At 39.8% G+C, this 21,279-nt stretch overlaps 1 protein-coding gene across 2 annotated transcripts in view; it reads left to right on the plus strand.

Annotated features, from left to right (window-relative positions):
• Nucleotides 1-19,678, plus strand: part of fstl5 (follistatin-like 5) — a 183,542-nt gene extending 163,864 nt beyond the window's left edge. For both annotated transcript variants that reach the window (XM_035947209.2, XM_023269221.3), the window contains 4 exons: nucleotides 3,976-4,125; nucleotides 9,144-9,251; nucleotides 10,815-10,939; nucleotides 17,222-19,678. In XM_035947209.2, the coding sequence (XP_035803102.2) occupies nucleotides 3,976-4,125; nucleotides 9,144-9,251; nucleotides 10,815-10,939; nucleotides 17,222-17,924 (1,086 nt within the window). In that variant the 3' untranslated portion in view covers nucleotides 17,925-19,678. The remainder of the gene's footprint in view (nucleotides 1-3,975; nucleotides 4,126-9,143; nucleotides 9,252-10,814; nucleotides 10,940-17,221) is intronic.
• Nucleotides 19,679-21,279: the final 1,601 nt, after the last annotated feature.

Raw genomic sequence — 21,279 nt, forward strand, 5'->3', positions numbered from 1 at the left:
TTCCTATTTAAATGCAGCTGAGCAGGTAAAGGTTCATTGTTCAAGAGTTTGCAGCTGTACATTTCAGTGCCTCCAACCACCGCACCATCAATATAGTTATGAGTGCACGGAGATATGATGTGAATGTAGATCTATATGTCCTCAAGCGCCTGCATGATAAATAGCGATGTCATTGTCTTGCTCCGTCTGTGACAGGTCCAAAGGGAAATGTAGTGCTTTTATTTCGCTCCTGGTTTTCAAATTAATGGATGTGTGACTCACTTGGAGTGCAGGTAATATGGCAAGTTTTTTGGTGAATTCCTAAAGAGATGAGAGTTCAGACCAGATTAGAGAAGCCCAACAAGGTAAAGAATTAAACTATTAAAGAGTTAAACATTATGTCATTGAACATTAAGGAAAACAACAGTAACCAAGGTGTATAGAAAGGCAACACAGCATGTTAAAACATAGTATAAATTGTGTTTAATTTTAGATATTACCTCATGAGGTTAACTTGACAAACATGTTGACAAGCATCCAGCAGACATGCAAACAACAAAATTTGCGTTTGTTTAGGATCATGTTCCAGTATTAACTCTAAATTGGATCTAAATTCTCCACCATGTTCAGCAGCTAGATCCTAACTTTGTCTGTCCCTTGTTTTATGATAGTTTACTCTGAGTATTTGGATATTTTTCCACTGAAGGGAGTAAAAGAGTAATCATGTGCTCAGTTAAAATGAGACACTATGACCTGAAAAAGGCTAAAATCCCTCACTGAGCTATAGGGGACTGCAGTCAGATGATAATTCCCAGTGGATTTAACACTATTAGAGACACTTTTCATATTAACCAGTCATTTGTTTCCTTTGTTAATATAAAAACATTGATTGGTTCAACTTTAAAGCACTTATTGATAGTCACTTATTTTTCTGTTCGGTAATGCTTTCTGCAGAAAACAAAACCCAGTGGACACAGTCTCTTCTGCAATTAATTCATTGACAGACCCCAGGCAGTCAGAGGGGGGTTTCACCTCTCAGTGGACATTTTACACCCGGCCTCCCTCTGCGAATCACCGTTTATCACTAAAGCTTTCAAGCAGCAAAATAGTCAAAGCAGCTAGCTGATAGATACCCGTTAGATTTACATGTGTTCCCAAATAGGCGCCTTCCTCTGAGCTGCCTTTCATCCAGGAGCCCTATGCTGATTGGATGGCTGTTATACATAAAGCATGCCATGAATGCACAACAATCAGCCAAGCATTCCTCCGAGAGGTGTGTTTGTATTAGGATATCAATCACGGCAGGTGCTGTAATGCCAGCTCAGGTGCTGTCTTGGTGGATTGCGGTAAGAACACATGAGGCTGTTCCCAGCATGGAGATCACGTTTTCTCCATCACAGAGGAGCATTGATTGATCTGTTTATGGTAATCTCACAGCCAATCCATTACACTATCGTAGCATATAGTGATCAAATGTGATATACAGGAATACACTGCAAAGTCCAATTGTAGTAAAGTCAGTCTGCTAAGTATCTTTATTCAGCTTTCCTCTGCAGCAGAGGACAATCTGAGAAGTTAGCATTTTGCTCTCGTGTTGAGAACCGCGGTGCTGTTGAATGTTGTTCTTTCATGGCTGACAAATGAGCAGAGGGATTATGCGCCTGTAATGTCAATGTGCTACATACACCGATCAGGCATAACATTATGACCACCTGCCTAACACTGTGTTGGTCCCTGACGTACGGACTCCACTAGACCCCTGAAGGTGTGCTGTGGTATCTGGCACCAACATGTTAGCAGCAGATCCTTTAAGTCCTGGAAGTGAAGCCTCTATGGATTGGACTTGCTTGTCCAGCACATCCTACAGATGCTTGATTGGATTGAGATCTGGGGAATTTGGAGGCTAAGTCAACACCTGAAACTCATTGTTGCGTTTCTCAAACCATTCCTGAACCATTTTTGCTTTATGGTACGGTGCACTATCCTGCTGAAAGAGGCCACAGCCATCAGGGAATACTGTTTGCATGAAAAGGGTGTACATGGATGGCAGGATCCAAGGTTTCCCAGCAGAACATTGCCCAAAACATCACACTGCCTCTGACGGCTTGCCTTCTCCCCATAGTGCATCCTGGTGCCATGTGTTCCCTACAAATGTATTGTTTAACGACTAAAACATAACCACAGGTTGTTCATACTGGGACTTAAACCTCATTTTCTTAGGCTACAGTTCAACAAAGTAGGAAAAAACATTTAAACAAAATAGAAATCATTTACCTACTCAGTCTATTAAACCATGGAGAAGCACAAAAATCAAGACTCCTGGTGTGAAGGCATGCAGAGGATGGACAAAACCATGTGATGTCATAGACCCACACTCAGCGGAGTACAGCAGTTTGGAGACAAACACCTTGACAGCATACATGAAGATTGTGCGGCTACTTCACCATAACATTTTTCTTTTTGACTCTGATGTCACTGCTTCACTGTTTTCCTCAGTTTTCCTCTCCACAAACACCTCATGTGTCGCAAATGTACTGGTGCTCACAAATCATCCAGTGGCTTAACAGGGGGCGATCAGAATGCTCGTATTTCTCAAAGTTACATGTCGAGTATAGACAGCAGAAATCCTTACAATATAATTTCACAGTCGCATTTATTACAGTATATGTTTGAGGGATAAACACTGTATAGTTCCTGGCATGGTTCCAGTGCTGCCTAATGTCATATGCAGGATTTTAGTGGATCCATGAAAAAATATATACAGTGCTGTATCTGAACAGTGTAGGCATTTTTAATAACAAAAGGAACCGCATATATCTGCATTCTTTAGAAGCTCTAAGCTACATAGATTGCACCCATGGACTGCACCCACACACATACTGACATATGCAACACACATAAACACAGGGAGGATTACAGCCGCCTCCATTCACACCCTCAGCTGGGCATCAGATGTTCGATTTCTCACCTCTTAAAGGTGCAATAAGTTAGATATTTACAGCCTCATAGCACAAAATGACCACAGTGTAGGTCTGCAGGGGTGTCACAGGGTTCAATACCAATGACTCAACAATTACTTCAGCAGGTGCTGGGATTTCTTGCTTTGATAACTGACTTCTCCAACCCTTTTCTGAATCAAACACACTGACAGATGGTGCTACACCTGGACATCGCAACCTATAAAGACACTGTAATTAGAAAGAATTAAAAGACCTTGTTATGGAGCCAAGAAAAAGTCAAAGCACTGCCAATGCTTTAGTCTTTTGCACACTGAAATAACCTCCGAGGTGGATGTTTTTGTTTTATGTCTATCCAAATTAACCTGCTTCTGCAGAGAAAATAAAGGACACATGATGACTGGGGGTCTGCAGTAGAGATTAGACTAATGCTGCCTCATCCTTGATATGAAGTTCATTTAAGTTCATTCATTACCTAATGCCCTTCTAACTGAGAGGAGTTGGCCTGTGGGAAGGCACCTGTCAGGAACTGCCTCTGCGGTTGTAAATACGAGAGAAAGAGTTCATTCCACCATGCTGGAGCCCTTCATTCATCCTTGCTGGCCAGCAGCTCCCTAAATTGTCCCACTGAGTATGGAACAGACGACTGGGCACAGCCTGGAGGCTTGGGGGGCTGGGGAGCGACTGAAGGGGAGGGAAGCTCCAGAGACAGAAGGCTGGTTAAGGTTCCTGTTGGCCAGGAAGGCGAGAGCTGCCAAAACCGGGAGCTGAACAGCCGCAGATCATCTGCAGGCTTTGTTCTGTGGATTATGTGTGGACAAATGGGAGCGATTACAGAGATTTTGCAGGACCTCGCAAAGCTCATTTATCTAAGTTGCCAAGATAACGCGACTCACATCAGCATAGGTGATAAGACTGCAAGTAGCAGGCGACAGAGTAACGACTACTTGGAGGTAATTGTTTTTTAATGAGAAGGTATTTCCTTGCAATATGAAAAACAATTAGCTCACAATGCATGTGTATATCTTTGTTTCTGCAGGAGGAGGTGTGCCCAACCTCACCAGGAGAGGCGGTTCAGAGGTGTGTGTGGTCATCAGCGGTCAACGTCAAGGACAAGTTTATTTATGTGACACAGCCAACCTTGGATCGAGTGCTCATAGTTGACATCCAGTCTCAGAAGGCTGTCCAGGTAATTTTCTGGCTAAATTGGAAAAGCAGGTTCATGTCAGTTTTGCCAGCAACACTGAGAGGCTTTGACAATTTTACAGGGACAAGGGGAAATAATTAGGCAATCTTTCCTTGTTTGTGCCTTTGTAAAAGTGAAAAGTTCTTTCTTACAGAAATCTACCTCCATCTGTGCCAACAAATCTCAAGGTTGCTGCCCCACCCCCCTCAGTGTTCCCACATTGATTGAAAGCAGCATATTTCACAACAGCCTTCGATACATCATTACTCCATATGGGTGGTTTCTGTGAATGATTTTGAGGAACGAAGGACATTTTTTTCATCAAATCATAACCTAAGAATTCATTTTGACACAAAGCACCATCCTCCATCAAGAAACGCAATTATTCGAAAAGCATTGAACCGTATGCTCTTACTGTTAACCAAACCTAATGTGAACTTTATCCAGACTTTTTGGAAACAACTTATATATATGCTCAAACCTAAAATATTCTCCTTAAGTAATAATTTAGTAGGATCCTAATACACATGAGTCAATGCTATGATGTGCTGATACTGGTGCTGGTGAGTTTTGGGCGAGAAGTCATAAAAATTACAACACATCTGACTGCTTGCTGACCCAGTAATGCAAACTTTAAATCTGTTTCAGTACCCACTATCTTCAGATGATCACAGACCTTAGACCTTGTTACAGCCAGCAGTGGGCTGAGCTTAAGTTTTGCTCCTGAACAAGTATTAACTTGGACGACCTTGGTAATCTTCTTGTTTTGTTACTGTTAAAGTTATTAGCTTCAAATTACACAGACCCTCAGGCCATGGTTAATAGATGTCCCTTGGGGATACAGAACAGCAACATTTGGTATCCCGATTGTGTGCACTGGGTTTCTATTTCTAAAGCTGTAAATAAATCCAGTTAAATGTCAAGGTTGTATTAGGCTGCGAGAAAGATGTATGCAGTCAGCTCAGCATCACCAAGAAGCTGCATCTGTTCAAAGGTGATGGTAAAAGTCACATTTCTGCTCAAGTATCCAGAGTTAGCTAGCATTCATCAGAGTTACTGACAGTTAGTGGCTAAATTGTGGACTTCACACATTTTTGATTGTGACGTAGCAGCCTGAAAGACCGATTTTAAAATGAATATAGCATTAATATAAAAGCAAACAGCTGTTAGATATATAAATATATAGTAAAGTAATGACACCTCCAGCCCAGACTGAAGTCACACACCTTGCCTTAGTTGTAATCCAAGCTGCATATACATGTTACTGTGTGTGAGTACCTCCCTTTAAACTACCGACCCTTCCCAAATTGATAAATGGAAGGACAGTGCAGTGCAAACCAAACAATTAGTACAAAAAACAAGTTTTGTTCATGTTATGTATGTAATTATTTTTGCACTCATTCCAGTTCAGCTCTACTGCTGTTTTTCTGCTCCCCTCTCCTTTCTTTCACTTCACGATATTTCTTCTGCTCCAGTCCATGTGTGTCTGTTTCACCACACAGACTAGACTGGAGACACTGGTGAAGTGAAGATAACTCTGTCCTTGTTCAAGCCATTCAATGTTTGTTACACTGCTAGAATAGACAAATGGTTGTGGCTGGATTATTTTCTGCTGGTTCAGGTGGACATGACCTCACTTGTTGTAGATTACATGTGAGAGTGTGAGAGGAAAAGGCAGGGGTTGCAGATGCTGGTACTCCAACAGCATCCAACTGAAGGAGGTGCTTAGAGTCGGTCACTTAGTTGCTTGGCAACAGGTGTATAATATGGCATTCTGCCAGCCGACTGTGATGCAGGGTCCTATTTAAAGGATGATTCTGGGTTTTTTTTTTCAGTTTGACACATTTCTTACGGGTTGTGCTAACATGGCACTCTCCAACACTGTTGTGGAGATTCGGGGAAATGTGGAGTTGCACAAAACGGGATCGCACATGTATACAAACCAGTCAAAACCCTGACCCAGTTACCAAAACAGCTCTTCCAGGCAGCTAATTTCTGTTTTTACTTTCAATCGGACTTTCCGTCAGGTCAATAAACTGAAATTATCCTTTAATGAGAAATATACACAAAATTATGTTATTTGTGCTGTGCACATTATTACAGGTGATTGTTGGGAGATTTTTCCTACAAAATACAGGTTGTAGACACAAAACAAAAATTTAAAAAAGCTTTCTCTCCAAGAGTATCGATACAAGCAAAACTCCATTTGCTTTGTTAGGTAGTTTGACTGTGAAGCCAAGTACAAATAGTGGTGTGCTGTGGCCCCAGTTTGTGCCTCTAATACATACAGTAACAGCACAACAAGGAGGGGGCAAAAGCCAAACATTCGTTTGTTAGGGACTTATTTTTTCTGGGTTTATAGCTCACAAAACAATAATAAAAAACAGCAATATCTGTTACTTAGCTGTTAATAAAATGACAAGCTTCAGTGGTAAGAGATTAGCTTTAGTTAATTCAGCTTCATTTTGGAACTGTAAAACAAAAGTTGACTGGTATCTGAACTTTAAAAGTGGGAATGGACTGTGACCTTTGTTTTTTGTTGGACTTGACCAACGGGGTGGGTTATCAAGTTCAACAGTTCTAAATCAGGTCTCTCAGCATAGAATACTATATATACATTACCGTTCAAAAGTTTGGGGTCACCCAGACAATTTCATGCTTTCCATAAAAACTCACACTTTTATTCATGCGCTAACATAATTGCACAAGAGTTTTCTAATCATCAATGAGCCTTTCAACACCATTAGCTAACACAATGTAGCATTAGAACACAGGAGTGATGGTTGCTGGAAATGTTCCTCTGTACCCCTATGGAGATATTCCATTAAAAATCAGCCGTTTCTAGCTAGAATAGTCATTTACCACATTAATAATGTCTAGACTGGATTTCTGATTAATTTAATGTTATCTTCATTGAAGAAAACTGATTTTCTTGCAAAAATAAGGATATTCCTAAGTGACCACAAACTTTTGAACAGTAGTGTACATTCAGTTTACATTTCATATCTTTGACTTCTCAACTCAATTTTGTGCAGATTAAAGACCTCAATGAATCTTTAGATTATTTTGGTCACTTGCATGAACTCAAAATCATACGATTGGATGAAAGGATCCAAGAGTCTTCAGGTTCAATAAAATGGAACCAAAGACCAAATCTCGTTATGACAACAGATTACGAGCTTTTCTCATCTCTGTCCACATGTCTGATTTTTCAACAGGACAAAGTCTTTTAGGTTTCTTTCTTGTCTGAAAGCTTGGCAGTGCATCAACACAGCTCTGTTCCACTTGAACCAATGATATAAAGTGCTCCTTTTTCAGCTTTAAGATCAGCTGTGTCGCCTTTTGTTTGACTGCTAACCCCTGACCTGACGTGTTTCAGAAAACTACAGCTGTCAAGACTTACACTTAACCTTCAGACTGATGTAGTGACCAAGTGAGCCCTTAGACCCACCTTTTCCCGGATACTGTCACTCGGCAACCTTTCATAGATATTGTAACATGGCAACCTCTGCAGTTTTCCACACAGACGACATAAGAATCAGTCCCTCCCTAACACTCTGCCATCTTGCAGCACCATTTATTTTCCTGAGAAAATTTCATTTGTGTGAGGTTTGCTCAGGAGATGGCACAGACAATATTCAACACATCTATAGTGAGCAGTGTTGAGTTAAATCATCAGTGTCAGTGGGCTTTTGGGTGTGTCAGGACAATTCGGGGTTGCTCAGATCCCTGCAGATGTTCCTGACACTGTGATGGCTGTTTACAGCTTGGAGCCTCTCAGGACCTGCCAGTAAGCAGGTTGGTGTCCCAGAGTCTGTCACAAGCTCATTATTCAGCTGCCTGGAGGTTTAGCTTCATTGCATTATATTACCAGTTGCTAATTAACCACCTGAAGCTCTCACCCGTCTCAAATGGGAACAGAGACATGGGTTCTGGTTTCGGTTTCTCTTCTTTCCATTTTCTCATTGAAATACGAATATGATTGTTGCGTGTCACGTAATAATAACAAGCAAGCTGCACTTTGGAATTTGTAAATAATTCAATTCCCAGAGAACAGTTTTCAATGAGTGAGTTGTATTTGGCGTGTTATAACTAATTACTTGCAAAGTGCGCACGGATACATGTTTGAAGTAGCTGTAATGCTCTACGTGCTTCAGCTCTGACAGATGCGCAGTCTGTGCTCAAGTTAGCAGAGCATATTGGCTGAGGATCTTGATAATCTTCCTCAGCCAGAAAGAAGTTGTTAGTCAAGAGAAGAAGAACAACGTGAACACCTGTTTTCTCTGATGACTACATGCTCTGAGATTAGTTAGAATTCAGCAGATATTCTCTTCTTATTTGCAATAATTCTCTTAGGAGCGGTTTAGTGTCTCAGTGATGCAGTATATATTTTGCCTAGGTAAACAATACTATTAGAACTCCATAGCAAAACAAATATTGTAGAAAGTAAGCTGCTGTCAAAAGGGGCTGTGGGAATACAGGGTTGCAATAATTCTCTTGAAAAAAGATGATTGCTTTTTCATGCTGTCGCTGAGAGTGAAGCTACCACACAAATTCTTCTTCCCCGCGCTTTCCCTATTCCCTTTGAGCTGGCTGTCTATCTGCACTCAGGTGGACATAATGCATGAGGAGCGCTTCTCTGTCACATGCGACTCATCTATTGTTCTGACTTGGAATATTGCCGCCGCGTGTCAAGGAACGGATAAAGACTGAAAGCAATTACTTCAGTGTGGTAAAGCAATTGTGTCTGTCACCACTTGATTTGAAATGCAGCTCAACACCAAACACACCTTATACATAAAAAAGCACACCTCCAGTCTGCCTTGTTAAAAGAAGACTTGCTCCTGTCAACCCACAATGCATTAGTCTGCAGGAAAAACTTTTCAAAAGCATTACCACTGCACATCAAAGAGCAGATCTCTTCAAAAGCAAAGTCTAGATTGCCTTGAATTGTTATTCTGTGACCCTGCTGTCTCTAAAGGCTCAGTTGGGTTTGGTTTCGGCTGTGTGTCCCCTTTCAGACGGTCAGCACCGACCCGTATCCTGTGAAGCTCCACTATGACAAATCTCACGACCAGGTGTGGCTGCTCAGCTGGGGAGACATGGAGAAGAACTTCCCCACTCTGCAGGTAAAATCCCACAATTCACAGGCTATAATTCCACAACATTATTTATTCCGCTGCAGAGTTTTGTTCTTAGTGAAATGGCAGCGACACAGACGGTCAAAGCAGTGTCAGGTTTGTTTGTGTGTCCTTTAAATGTCTGGTCAAAACACCAATTACATCCTTGATTAATGAAGTGTCACAGCACTGCAAATAATGCTGATCAAAATTTCCAACAGTCTGAGGTGATGCCTACATATACTTGTTCTATCAAAGGTGCAAAATTCAATTTCTGAGATGAAACAGATAATTCTCACGGTTAAGAAGCTCGTACTTGAAGATGCTTGACATTTTTACTTGAAGTGTCGCTAATTGGTTACAAACATAGATTATTCTTCTATGAATCAACGGCTCCTTTTAGTTATAGATCAGATTGGTGTAAATAAAGCGAGCTGATGGAGGAATTTCACGCCTTCTCCTGGTTGATTATAATTAATACCGCATGGAAATGTTTTCATAATATCAGCAACAGGGATTCAAAATTTGCATGATATTGTCCACAAAGCCAATCCAGGAAATTGAAGGTGATATAAACCACACCGACTTCCTCCAGCCTACAATGAATTCAGCACCTCTTGCTGCATTTTGATATTTGACAGGTATAAAAGATAATTTTTCAGAGCAACTCCCATAGTGCGTTTTGTAAAGAACCACCTTATTAAATGTGAATTTCTCCAACGCATCACGGTCTCCATTTTCCAGTATGACATGGATGCATTAGTCACTCAGTCTCTCTGGGATCTTCAGTTTCTGATTTGTTTGTCTTGCTGGCCTAATTAATAGTCACTTAGAGTACAGTGTGTTAAGTATTTGGACTGTGACGCATTTTCAGCACTTTGTGTTGTGAACAGCACACAGGATTTTAAATAAAACATCTATAGTCTGATAACATATCAACTGATCAATGTTTTGATTATCATTATTGTGTATAAAACCATTTCTTTTTGACACACAGCAACTAGATGCATCATGTGTTTTTTTATACAACAGCAAAAACGTGTCACTGTGCTAGATGTTACTATGACACAAGCTTGACGATGGTGCCAAAGATAGAATCAACGAATATGCAGCGGAGACCATTTTTCATTTGTTTTTTTCTAAGAGTCGTCTTGATACAGCTTCAGTGTTTAGTGGTTTTACTTGTCATCGCTTGCACAGAAATTCAGAACGTGGAGTTTGGTCTGTGGCAATTTGCTTTGTGCATTGTGGCACAATCAAAGCAAACCCTGCCTACACACAACCGCATGTCTGCATGTGCCCATGCATGCACAATTATTATTTATACACCAAGGACAACAGTACGCATCACTTCCCACTGAGAAGCTCCAACATCTCAGCAATAAGAGGAAAAGCTGATAAGATTTTTCCGCAAAAACGAAAAGCAAAACATACCAGTTGTGCAAGTGTTTTTCCTACTTGGACGTGAGCTCCAAATGAGTATGAATTAAAGACTTAAATGAGGAGAAATCCACAGCACTATTCATCAAGCTCATGTTAAACACCCACCTGCTTCTCTGTCGTATTCACCAGGTGATCAATCAGGCCAGTGGAAGAGTCTCCCACCACACTGTTCACACGCAACCGGTCGGCAGGCGCTTCGACAGGGTGGACGATTTCTTCATTCCCGCCTCCAGCCTCATCATTAACCACATCAGGTACATCCAGGGTGATGCAACAGGACTCCTAATGCAAATTGATTCGCAAATTAAATTCACCCCATTGGCATTTTATTCACTTAAAATCTCTTCAGGACTCAATGCAACAACAGTAATGTGGATGAGCATTGTTTTGCACGGTGTGAGAGCGAGAGTGTTATTGGACAAAGGCCCTGTGGTCGTCTGTGAAGCACACGAGACAGATCCATCACCTAAAATAACTGTAAAAACCAGATGCTCCATTAGCTATTCTGCCTCATATTAATTTAAAAAAAAAACTGTTAACAAACATTGAGAATTTTTCAGTCACTGACAGTTTAGTCTTGTAATTCTTGTAATTCTAGGAGTATTGTAAAATATATAAACATATCCCCAGTAAGACAGGGCAAGGAAAGTTTATTTGTATAGCACAATTCCTGCACAAGGTAATTCAAGTTGCCTGACATTGGCAAGGAAATATATTCAGAAAGTAGACATTAAGATTATAGAAGTGCATTAAAAGATAACAAAATAGATTGAGCATCTACGAGAAAGCTGCAGTAAACAATATGATTTAAAAGAAGAGGAAATTAGAAATATTAATGCACTGTTTAAATATCTTGGCAACATTAGCAGAGCTGAGGAAACCTTCAGTCACGACAAAAAGCTGCAGCTCAACAGTTGCAATAAACTTTAAATGTAAAGCCTCCAGAATTCTGATCACCATCATCTGGCCCCAGCAGCCACAACTGAGCTTCACCTCATTTCAAATGCTATGCAGGTAGGTAACCTTTGTTCTTTCAAAAAAGGGAAATTATTTTAAAAACTGAATCAGCTCAAATGTTTATTGCTGCTGGCATTTTTGCTTCAGCAGCGTCTGAGACAAATCAGAAAGAAAACAATCCAAACACAACTGCCTCCTCAAACCAGGCAGCAGTCTCATTCTCAAGTTAACACCACTCACATAAGTCTTTAGTTCTTTGTTCTCATCCAGATAAAACAGCAAAAACATACTTGAAAAAGAACAGTCGCCAGGGAAAGGGGGCATTAGGGACCTCACCTGCTCCTTATTGCTTTAGTTCATCAACAATAAAGCACAGATATGCTAATTGCAGCGCGTATCAAAATGCTGCAGCGGTTTTTACATGTCACGAGCAGCTGTCACACCGGGGCTTAACATGGATACAGAGAAGCTGCTCCCAAACGCTTGGCTAATGTCACGCAGAGGCCAGGAACAAGCAGGAGGTCTGGAGGATTTCAGGATGTTAACGGTCTCCTGGAGTGGAGGAGTAAGCCGTCCAGTGTGGATGTGGTGTGGGTGGGGTTGCTGGCACAGCTGTAATTAGATCCACCGAGACCAGCGAGAAAGATTGCAGCAAAGTGTGACCACACTTTTGCAATGTTGTGTTTCAAAACTGCTGCTTTTAACAGCTGGTTGCTCATCGTTTTTGCTGCTTTTAAAAATAAGCTCACTGTATGCTGCTGCCACGTCGTCTTATTATAAAGGTTGTTCACGTGGCGAAAAGCTAAACCACAATACCTGAGCACAAACTAATGCATTTTTAATTAATTAAAATGGCTTACTGGTAATGGCATGCTGTATAACCATTAAAATTAAATTGCTTTCTTACGGCAGAGCTGCAATCCTGTGCACAAGCTGCTAGCTATAACTGATATTAGGAGAGTGCAATGTGGATAAAGTCCTCTCTCGGTATACATTATGTGTAATTTAGTGTATGAAATGTCAGACAATAGTGGAAAATGTCTGTCACTACTGATGTTTACTATCATATAAGACAAAGGTAAGCACTCAGTCCTGACATTTCTAAAGATACATGAGAAAGAGGTTTGGAATTTTAGATTTGGTTTTGGTGAATCTAATCCATAAAATACTTGATAAATCGCTATACTTCAGCACAAGAATGTACAAACCAATGAAAAAAATGGCAAGAAAGTAGATACATGAATTATTACAAGAAAGACATTTAAAAAATAGCTCAAATCTGACAAAAAATATGCAAAAGTCACTGGAAGTTGACAGATTTATTTGCTGAACATACCAGTCATGTAGCCCAAGCTGAACTGAAATGTACAGAGAGATTTTTACATTTAGTTTAGAGCAGTGTTGTATTATACTGCATAGCGCTTTTCTATACAATATTTCTATTGTCTTCTTCATGCACTGCTTAGTCGCTGATTGTTTTTAGACAAAATCATTATATGATACACTGCAATTAGCACAAAACTGCTGGACACAGAGCACAGAGTCAGACAGAAGCAGTCTCCTGTATATTTAACAAGAAAATATATGATTTTATATGTCAAGCATAGAAAAAGCTTTGAATCTATACACTTCATTGCAACCATTAAGGAAGCCTAAATTACCTCCTGCCTTGTGGCTTAGATTTTTATTATTTTTACATCAAGCAGCCATACAGCCATTCATCTGTAGGCAGGAATGCATCGATTAGTCGATTTAGCAGCATGAGCAGTGTGAGAACAGCCAACATATATTAACAACTTCCGGGAATTATTTAAGGACTGGGGATTCCCTCAGCGGCAACTACAAAGAGAACAGGAACGTCTGAAGACTGACATTCATTAAAACCATCGACATACAGTCAGGCAACTCTACATGTCAGCAAAAAAAAAAAAAAAAAAAGGGAAAAAAAGCTGTTATTTCTTATTTATGCCCACATCTACAGTACCCTGCAGCTCAGGTTGCCCACATCACTTTTTCACAAATTTCTAATCACTGCACAGACTGCCTCCTGGCCAAACAAGTCGAGCGAGATGTTGATTCGATGTTTTCGCACTGGAGGACGGGTGAACAAGAATTGCTGTGTTATAGATATATTTTACTGCACAGCATTCATTGTTATGCTCTCTGTTCATGAGTTCTACCCTCAGGATCTTTAACTGAACTGCAGAGCAGACGCTACTTCGGGGTTAAGTGTTCAGACTCAGCCATTTCCAGACTGAAAATACTGACATGAAGATGAGATGATAACATGCGACGTAGCTTCAGATGAGCACAACCCTGTTGTGCAGAAGCGGGGAGAATCTTTAATGCATTAATCACTGGTCCAAATGACAAACAGCAGCTGTCAGTTTGGCAGTGAACAATCTGGGTCTGCCAACGAAGCAACCCAGCTGTGTTCACATCAGAGTGAGGCCAAACAATGTCTGATTATTAATTTATCACACATGACAACAAATGCACTGTTGTAAAAAAACAATGATTTCATTGCGAGAAAAATGCACCGCTGACCTTTAGCTTCCAAGCATGTTATCAATATATCACGGCATGTGTGCGCTGGCCATTGATCTGTCACAACAGCAACAATATTGAAAACAATCCATAGCAAAACAATTTCAGCGTTGTTTGACAGGCAGAGTTGTAATATTGATCTGTAAATCATCCGCTGTGTCTGCCACCGGATGAAAAAGGGTTTTCACTTTTAAACTGCACAATGCATTTTTAAATGATTTTCTTCTACATTCTCACCTGGCCCATTTTAGAGCTCATTTTTTAATACATGAAGGACACAGTTGGATCAAGAGCCGACCTGTTTCGTGACAGAGGGCTCCCATTGAATTTAATCTAACAAGTGCAGCTTTCTAAGTCACATAAAACCCATTTGGTTAGTTTAACAAGAAAGTAAAACACCTCCGGTCTTCTCACTGTTGAATTACAAATCCAACTTCAAGAGTCTTAATATGAGTTATTTCTTCTGCCGAGTTTAAAGCAATATTGAAAGACACAATAGTCTGAAAAGTTGTTTTTATATTATTAGTTTTAAAATGATTTAATGAAATGGAAAATTCTCAAGAGCTGCTGCAAGATCAGTGTTACCCTAAATAACACAAAATGATGGCCATATTAAGTGAATCACAATAGCTGAGTGGCAGGACTGATTAGGATAATGGATGGCTTAACCATAAATTGCACTGTTAACATTTAATTTAAATGAGGCACAAATCCTACCATGTCTCCATCTTAACAGATTATCTCCAGTCAAAAGAACCCCACAGCCCCCAGTTATAAAAGCAACTCTTTTACATGTAAGTGTCCTCAACTCTAAGTATTCAGATTTTCCTGCAGAAGCACTGACACATGTTCAGATAGGAATCGAAGTTACAGGTTGCAGTGACTACTTCAGTGGACAGAGGTAGCTACATAAATCAGTGTGTTTTTTTCTTCAGTAAAACAACACTGGGTATTCTTTGGGCACCTCTTGAACTGGGCACACTATGATTTTTAATAAATATGTAAGTTGCAATAACTTACACTGCATGTTTTAGCTGCCTTTATGTATGGCAAAGATATAAGACACCAACGCTCAGTATACAAATGAGACAACTGCTCATGTTGGATTTATCCTTTGATATACCCAATAAAAAATTCCAGTAAAAACAAAGAGAAGAAAACATCAGCCACAAAGAGAAAAAAAAGTGTAATTATGTTTTGATCATCGATTTCTGGAAAGATGTGGACAAGTTCTTTGTAGCACAGTGGTTTTATCTCAACACAGTCTCAGGCAAAACTACAGTAGCCCCTAATTTGAAATACTACTCCACTAATAAGCTAACCACAGATTTACACATTTCTTCTCCGCCAGAAAGCTATCTGATCATAAACAACTGCCAAACATCCATGAACAACTCCTGCAGAAATCAGACCTAAAGCTAAACCTTTGGTATGCTAAAGATCGTTCAATGTCCTATGCCAATTTATGCACAAATACTGCTTAAAAATAGTAGAAACAAACAAAAAAAATATTAATTTTGTTATCTTTATGATCCAATGCAGTCTCCTACCTGAACCTAGTAGACAAAACAAAAGCTAAACCTTTGGTATGGTAAGGATTGTTTCAGGATTGTTGAACGTTTTAGGTCAATTTGTGTACAAATACTGCTGAAAAATAGCAGAAACAAACAAACAAACAAGAATTTGGTATCTTTATGATGCAGTGCAGTCTCCTACCTGAACCCAGTGGACAGAACAACCTCTGAATCAATGATTCCCTTCACAGTGATGATAATGTGCTCCGTGGCTTTCAAACAGCCATTTTTCTGTCCACAGGTACAGACAGCCTGGTGTTCAAAAGGCATAAAAGATGATGAATGACAGCAAGATTGAAGTGCCTGTCAGCATCGATCAGCTGGCATTCACATTTAATTGAGGCCCGTCTGCTTCTTGCATATTCCCCTCTACCCTGTTCAGCTGCTATAATGCCATGTGCCATTAGGAGATTCTTTGGGCTTTTCTAATGAGCAGCATTTCCACTGATCCATGCCCACATACAGCACACCACTGCTATAACTCAATTATAAGGGAAATATGAAGATTGTCCGGGGCTAAAATTTGGCTGTTGAAGTGTTTAAATGGACCTCTCAGCAACATTTAACTTTTACTCCTTTAAAAATGTGCCAGTCCAACAGTTTTTAGAATTAGCCAGTATAAATCATTCAGCATTTCTTATTTCACGTTGACGTCATCTTAATCATGATTAAATTTTCTTTTAAAATTTCTCTTACTATGAACCTACGAGTCGTCCTACTTTCCTAATCACGCAAAACAGCTGGGAAGGTGGTTCTGAGAGGCAAAAAAAGTATAAATACTAGCAGTTTACTATGTTTATTTGGTTATTTCTCTGTATGCAAAACTAGAACTAAAATGCTGTAGTTGGTCCAGAACAACTAGGTTGGACTATTTAAAAATGTGATCTGATAACAGCACAGGATGAAAAAATAAGGTATCACTAAGTTTATCGCAAGTCTCCTTAAGGGTGCTTAAAGTTCAATATTTCATTTTAAACTAACCATGCTGGCGCAAGAGGGAAATTCATGGGATCAACAAAGGCCATAGGTCTGTAGTCAACATCTGGGAGGCATGAATGTTTGTGCCAATCCAACCAGTTGGTGAAGAGTTACTTCAGTGGATAACATGAAAAAGTTTGACATGATGGTGCGGCTATATAAAAGTAAGGAATCCTCTGGAAACCATGATTTAGTGCTTCAAATTTCTTGACAATCTGTTCAGTATTTGTTGTGATATACCACTAATATTGACATTGTGGGTCTAAAGAGTACGTTCATCATCAAAGTCACCAGTAGGGGAGAATGAATGTCCAACATATCACAACTAATGGACGTACTGCCATTCGTTTTTGAAGAAGTGGTGGACCGGTCAATAGGCATTGCCATTTCTATAGAAATATATCCTAATTTGAGGTTTACAAGCGAAAAATGTGTTATTGAATTTTTCTTTGTTTTTTTTTCTCTTTTCATTCTCAACAGATTTGGTCTCATCCTTCATCGAAATGAGCCTGTCCTCCACAAGATCGACTTGGAGACTACATCGTACGTGAAAAACATCAGTTTACGGGAGTATAATTGCATCCCTAAGTCTGTAGCCTACACCCATCTTGGTGGCCACTACTTTGTTAACTGCAGGCCAGACTCCACCGGTACCACGCAGCCCCAGCTTATCTTAGACAGTGTGACGGATAGCATTACTGGTCAAAACCGCGACGTCACCGGCACTCCCTACGTGTCTCCAGACGGCCACTACTTGGTCACTGTCGATGATGGCGATGGCCTGATGAGGATCCAGACGGTCTCAGAGCGGGGAGAGATCCAGGAGCCCTTCGACATCCACACCAACCTGCATCTGTCTGACCTGGCCTTCCAACGCTCCTTTACGGAGGTCCACCAGTACAACGTGTTCGGCAGCTCTGGCCGTCAAACTGACGCTCTGTTCGTGGAGCTGAGCACCGGGAAAGTCAAGATGATCAAGAGCTTGAAAGAGGCCACCAAGTCATTCGAGTGGCCATGGAGCAGTAGGAACAGGGTCATGGCAGGCAGTGGATTGTTTGGACAGTACCTCATGACACCGTCCAGAGAGTCCCTCTTCATCCTAGATGGACGCCTCAACAAGCTCAACTGCGAGATCACTGATGTCCTGAAAGGCAACGTGGTGGTGTGGGTTGGGGAGTCTTAAGTTGTGACGTAAAGAACCAGTGAGCTTTGTTTTCCTTCAAAGGTACTGTTGCACTGAATTCTGTTGCAGATTCTTTCATTTTGTGGGAGCGCAATTGTGAAAACCACAAATTCAGAAACCAAATTGATTTGTAAGTCCATTGGATGAGGGACTGTCATCCACAAAAGAAAAAAAAAAAAAACAACAACCCTGAGGGCATAATTGATCGATACTGTCTTAGAGCCAAGTCATTTTTTTAAAATTTCACCTGATGGTTTGCCTCTCTGTCAACAAAGTTGCTCGCTAGTAACATTTTTTCAGGAAAATTGGTATGACTCTGTAAATGTGTACAACTTTGCATTATGATTTGGTTGTATTCAATGTGTGGGAATGCTGTAGATAAACTCTGAAAACAAATTGAAGTAAATCAGCATACATACATATATAATTACATGTATGTAGTATAAGTCCAGATTAACCCTTTCAATTTTAGTTTACCCATCCCCAACTTTTCCCTGTGCCTTCAAGGAAAATTCCCCTCCATCAGAGGAATTAGCGTAATTATTCCCAGTGTGAATGCAGACTACGCCTCTTTCTTTGACCCCTTCATTTATGGTGAGTGTGGTTCCTCACAAATCTACCGCTCTCTTGTATCTGTCCGTTAAACGCAGCCAACTCAATCTAATTAAAATGAGCCCTTGCTGTGATCCCATCCTGTTTGAAGTGGAGACTGAGTGGTTCATTATGGTTGTGCGCTCTATAACCTTTGATCTGAAATTATAACCAGCTTTGGAAGATTTTGAATGATACAGTTTATTCTCTTTCCTTTATAGTCCAAAGCAGAAAACTGAAAGTCAGTGGTGATGTTAGTTAAATTGTACCAGCTTTATACACTACACATTGTGAAATTTTAAGTATTTCAAAATGTTCCTTAGCAAAGAGTCAATAGAGCACTCGTGTGTGAAGAAATTCTATCATAACTTCAATATCCCTGGACCAAAACAAAAGAACAGAGAAGCATCTTAGAGTAGAGTTAAAAATGGAAAACACGCATTGTCTGCTCTGTTTGACAGCGTGTTTTAAGTGGATGTTTTAATGTGAAGTGATGATGAGGTAGCACACTGGGGAGTGTGGTAGTTGTGGTTGTATTATGTAGAGGGTCTTTAAGGATAAGCTTCTAATGTGAGAAACAGCTCTTTCTAAATGCTCTTGCAGTAGATTTGTAGCTGGCAAGTCAATGAAACCGTTTCCAAGCTGGACACATTTCTATGCATTTTCACCCTAGCACTCTATGACTCTGAATCACAATGGGCAACTGTATCTCAAATTTAGTATGAACTTTTGATGTGTACAGATTATATAAAGTCATTCTGTCTTTCCTGTTGAGACTTACTCGTATATATTTTGGTTTTAATTTAATTTGAGCCTTTTCGTTGATCCTTTAAACCCGACTGTACTGCTGATGATGACTTTTCTCTCTGTGTCCTGTACATAGTGGCTGACTGTGATTCCATTAGTTTTTCATGAGTGTACAGACTCATGCAGGTTCTGTTCATCATCTCAGAGCAAGTAATCAGCACACTCCTTTTTAAGAATGAAAACTAACACACAGCTGTCATTATCTACAGCTTGTACGCAAGCACATTGTGATCACAAACACCGCTTTCACCTCATATAGCCATGTCTTGTATGTTCCTTCATGTGATTGTTATTTATATAGAGAAAACACGCTTGTCATTTTACCCAACAATAAAAAACTATATCATGATACACAAGTGTATTATTGACTCCTTTTCTTATTAAATTTACCTTCAATAGCTGCTGGTGCACAGACAATCACGCAGCAAAAACTTTCCTTCAGGAGCTGAATTGCCAATTATTATTCTACAAGAGATGCAACAAGAACAAGGTCGCAGACTCTGTTATCCCTTCGGGTACATTTATCCTGCAGCCATGAATGTAGTATGACTTATAAGATGACTATAAGAAGCAAAGAAAGAAAATACAGCTCTAATACTTAAAGGTTTACGGCAGGAAATATGCAAACCCAAATAAACGCTCTATGGGTGCGAGCATCGTATAACCTTTTGTTTTTAAAAAAACATTGCAGAAATGTCACATTAGCTTGCTTCAAAAGTCACACAGTATTTCATTTTAACTATAAACTTGAGAATATATAATTACTGTACTAATTACTGTTTCACCTGGAGCTAAATTCCTTGTTACACCTTACTCTCCTGTTTATCTCTACTTTTTTTCCACTTGTTTCTCTCTCTGTGCTCCTTACCATCATTACGGCGTACCGTTTACTTAGAAAATAAAATTCGACATATTTGAACCACAATGAATTTGGGTCCATTACAGCATTTTTGGAATTTTCTATAAAGCTAAATGCTGTTTATCATGAAAGACAAACATGCTAAAAAGATTTTGTCAGCCCATTCATGTACTGTACTTCCACTTTTTAACTGTGCTGGTAAAATGTGGATACACATCTCAGCTTGAACGCCTGACTCTCATTAGCAGTAAATATTATGCTGCAGTTCACCATGGCAGGTAAAAAGGAAGACAATATGCTGAAGACTCCACCTGCGTGGGAATATTTTAAGTTGCGCAATGACAAGACAAAGGCAGTGTGCAAAATATTCTGCAGGTAAACTCAGCAGAATGCAAGTAGCCATTTATTGTTTGACCACAGCCAAAGCTACACAGTCGACCCTGTGGTCCAAAAAACCTGGACAGATCGAGAAAAGAGTTCATCAACACAATATGAGACACGAGTTCACCAAGGTTTCGGAAAACAATGAACACGATACAGTATAACTACACCATCTCCAAATATTTCAGTATTTTACACGCCCAGTCTCTGACCCAATTTCAACTCCCCCAACAGTGTCGACTGCTACTGAAGCACTGAAGTTTAAAAATGTTATTTGTGACAGCCCTACAAAGAAGCTTTGAAAGTGTAGGGTACCATAAAATAAGATAGCTTAAGAAATCTGGTCATGAATGATGCAAAAAAATTTGCTCACTATAATCCAAGGCACTCGAAAATACTCAGATACTTAATGTGTAACAGCTTTACTGACATAAAAATTTGAATGCAGATAAAAAAATGATTTAAAAAAAGAAAAAAATGCTTCAACTATTGAAAAGTATGCATTATTCAGACTGATGTATTTTCAGAACTGGATATTTATTAATATGCATGTAGGCAAAATTTTCCACTTCATCAAAGTGCGGGTCATTTCAGTTGCTTCAGCTTTATATTGTGTTAAATAGTTTAGTTTATAACAACAGATCATATTCTATAAGCATTTGCTGTGGTTGAAAATTCTTAAACCTGTGAAATAACTGCATCTGTCAGGTAAAATAT

The sequence above is a fragment of the Amphiprion ocellaris genome, chromosome 13 (genome assembly GCF_022539595.1).
Source record: "Amphiprion ocellaris isolate individual 3 ecotype Okinawa chromosome 13, ASM2253959v1, whole genome shotgun sequence".
Classification (NCBI taxonomy): domain Eukaryota; kingdom Metazoa; phylum Chordata; class Actinopteri; family Pomacentridae; genus Amphiprion; species Amphiprion ocellaris.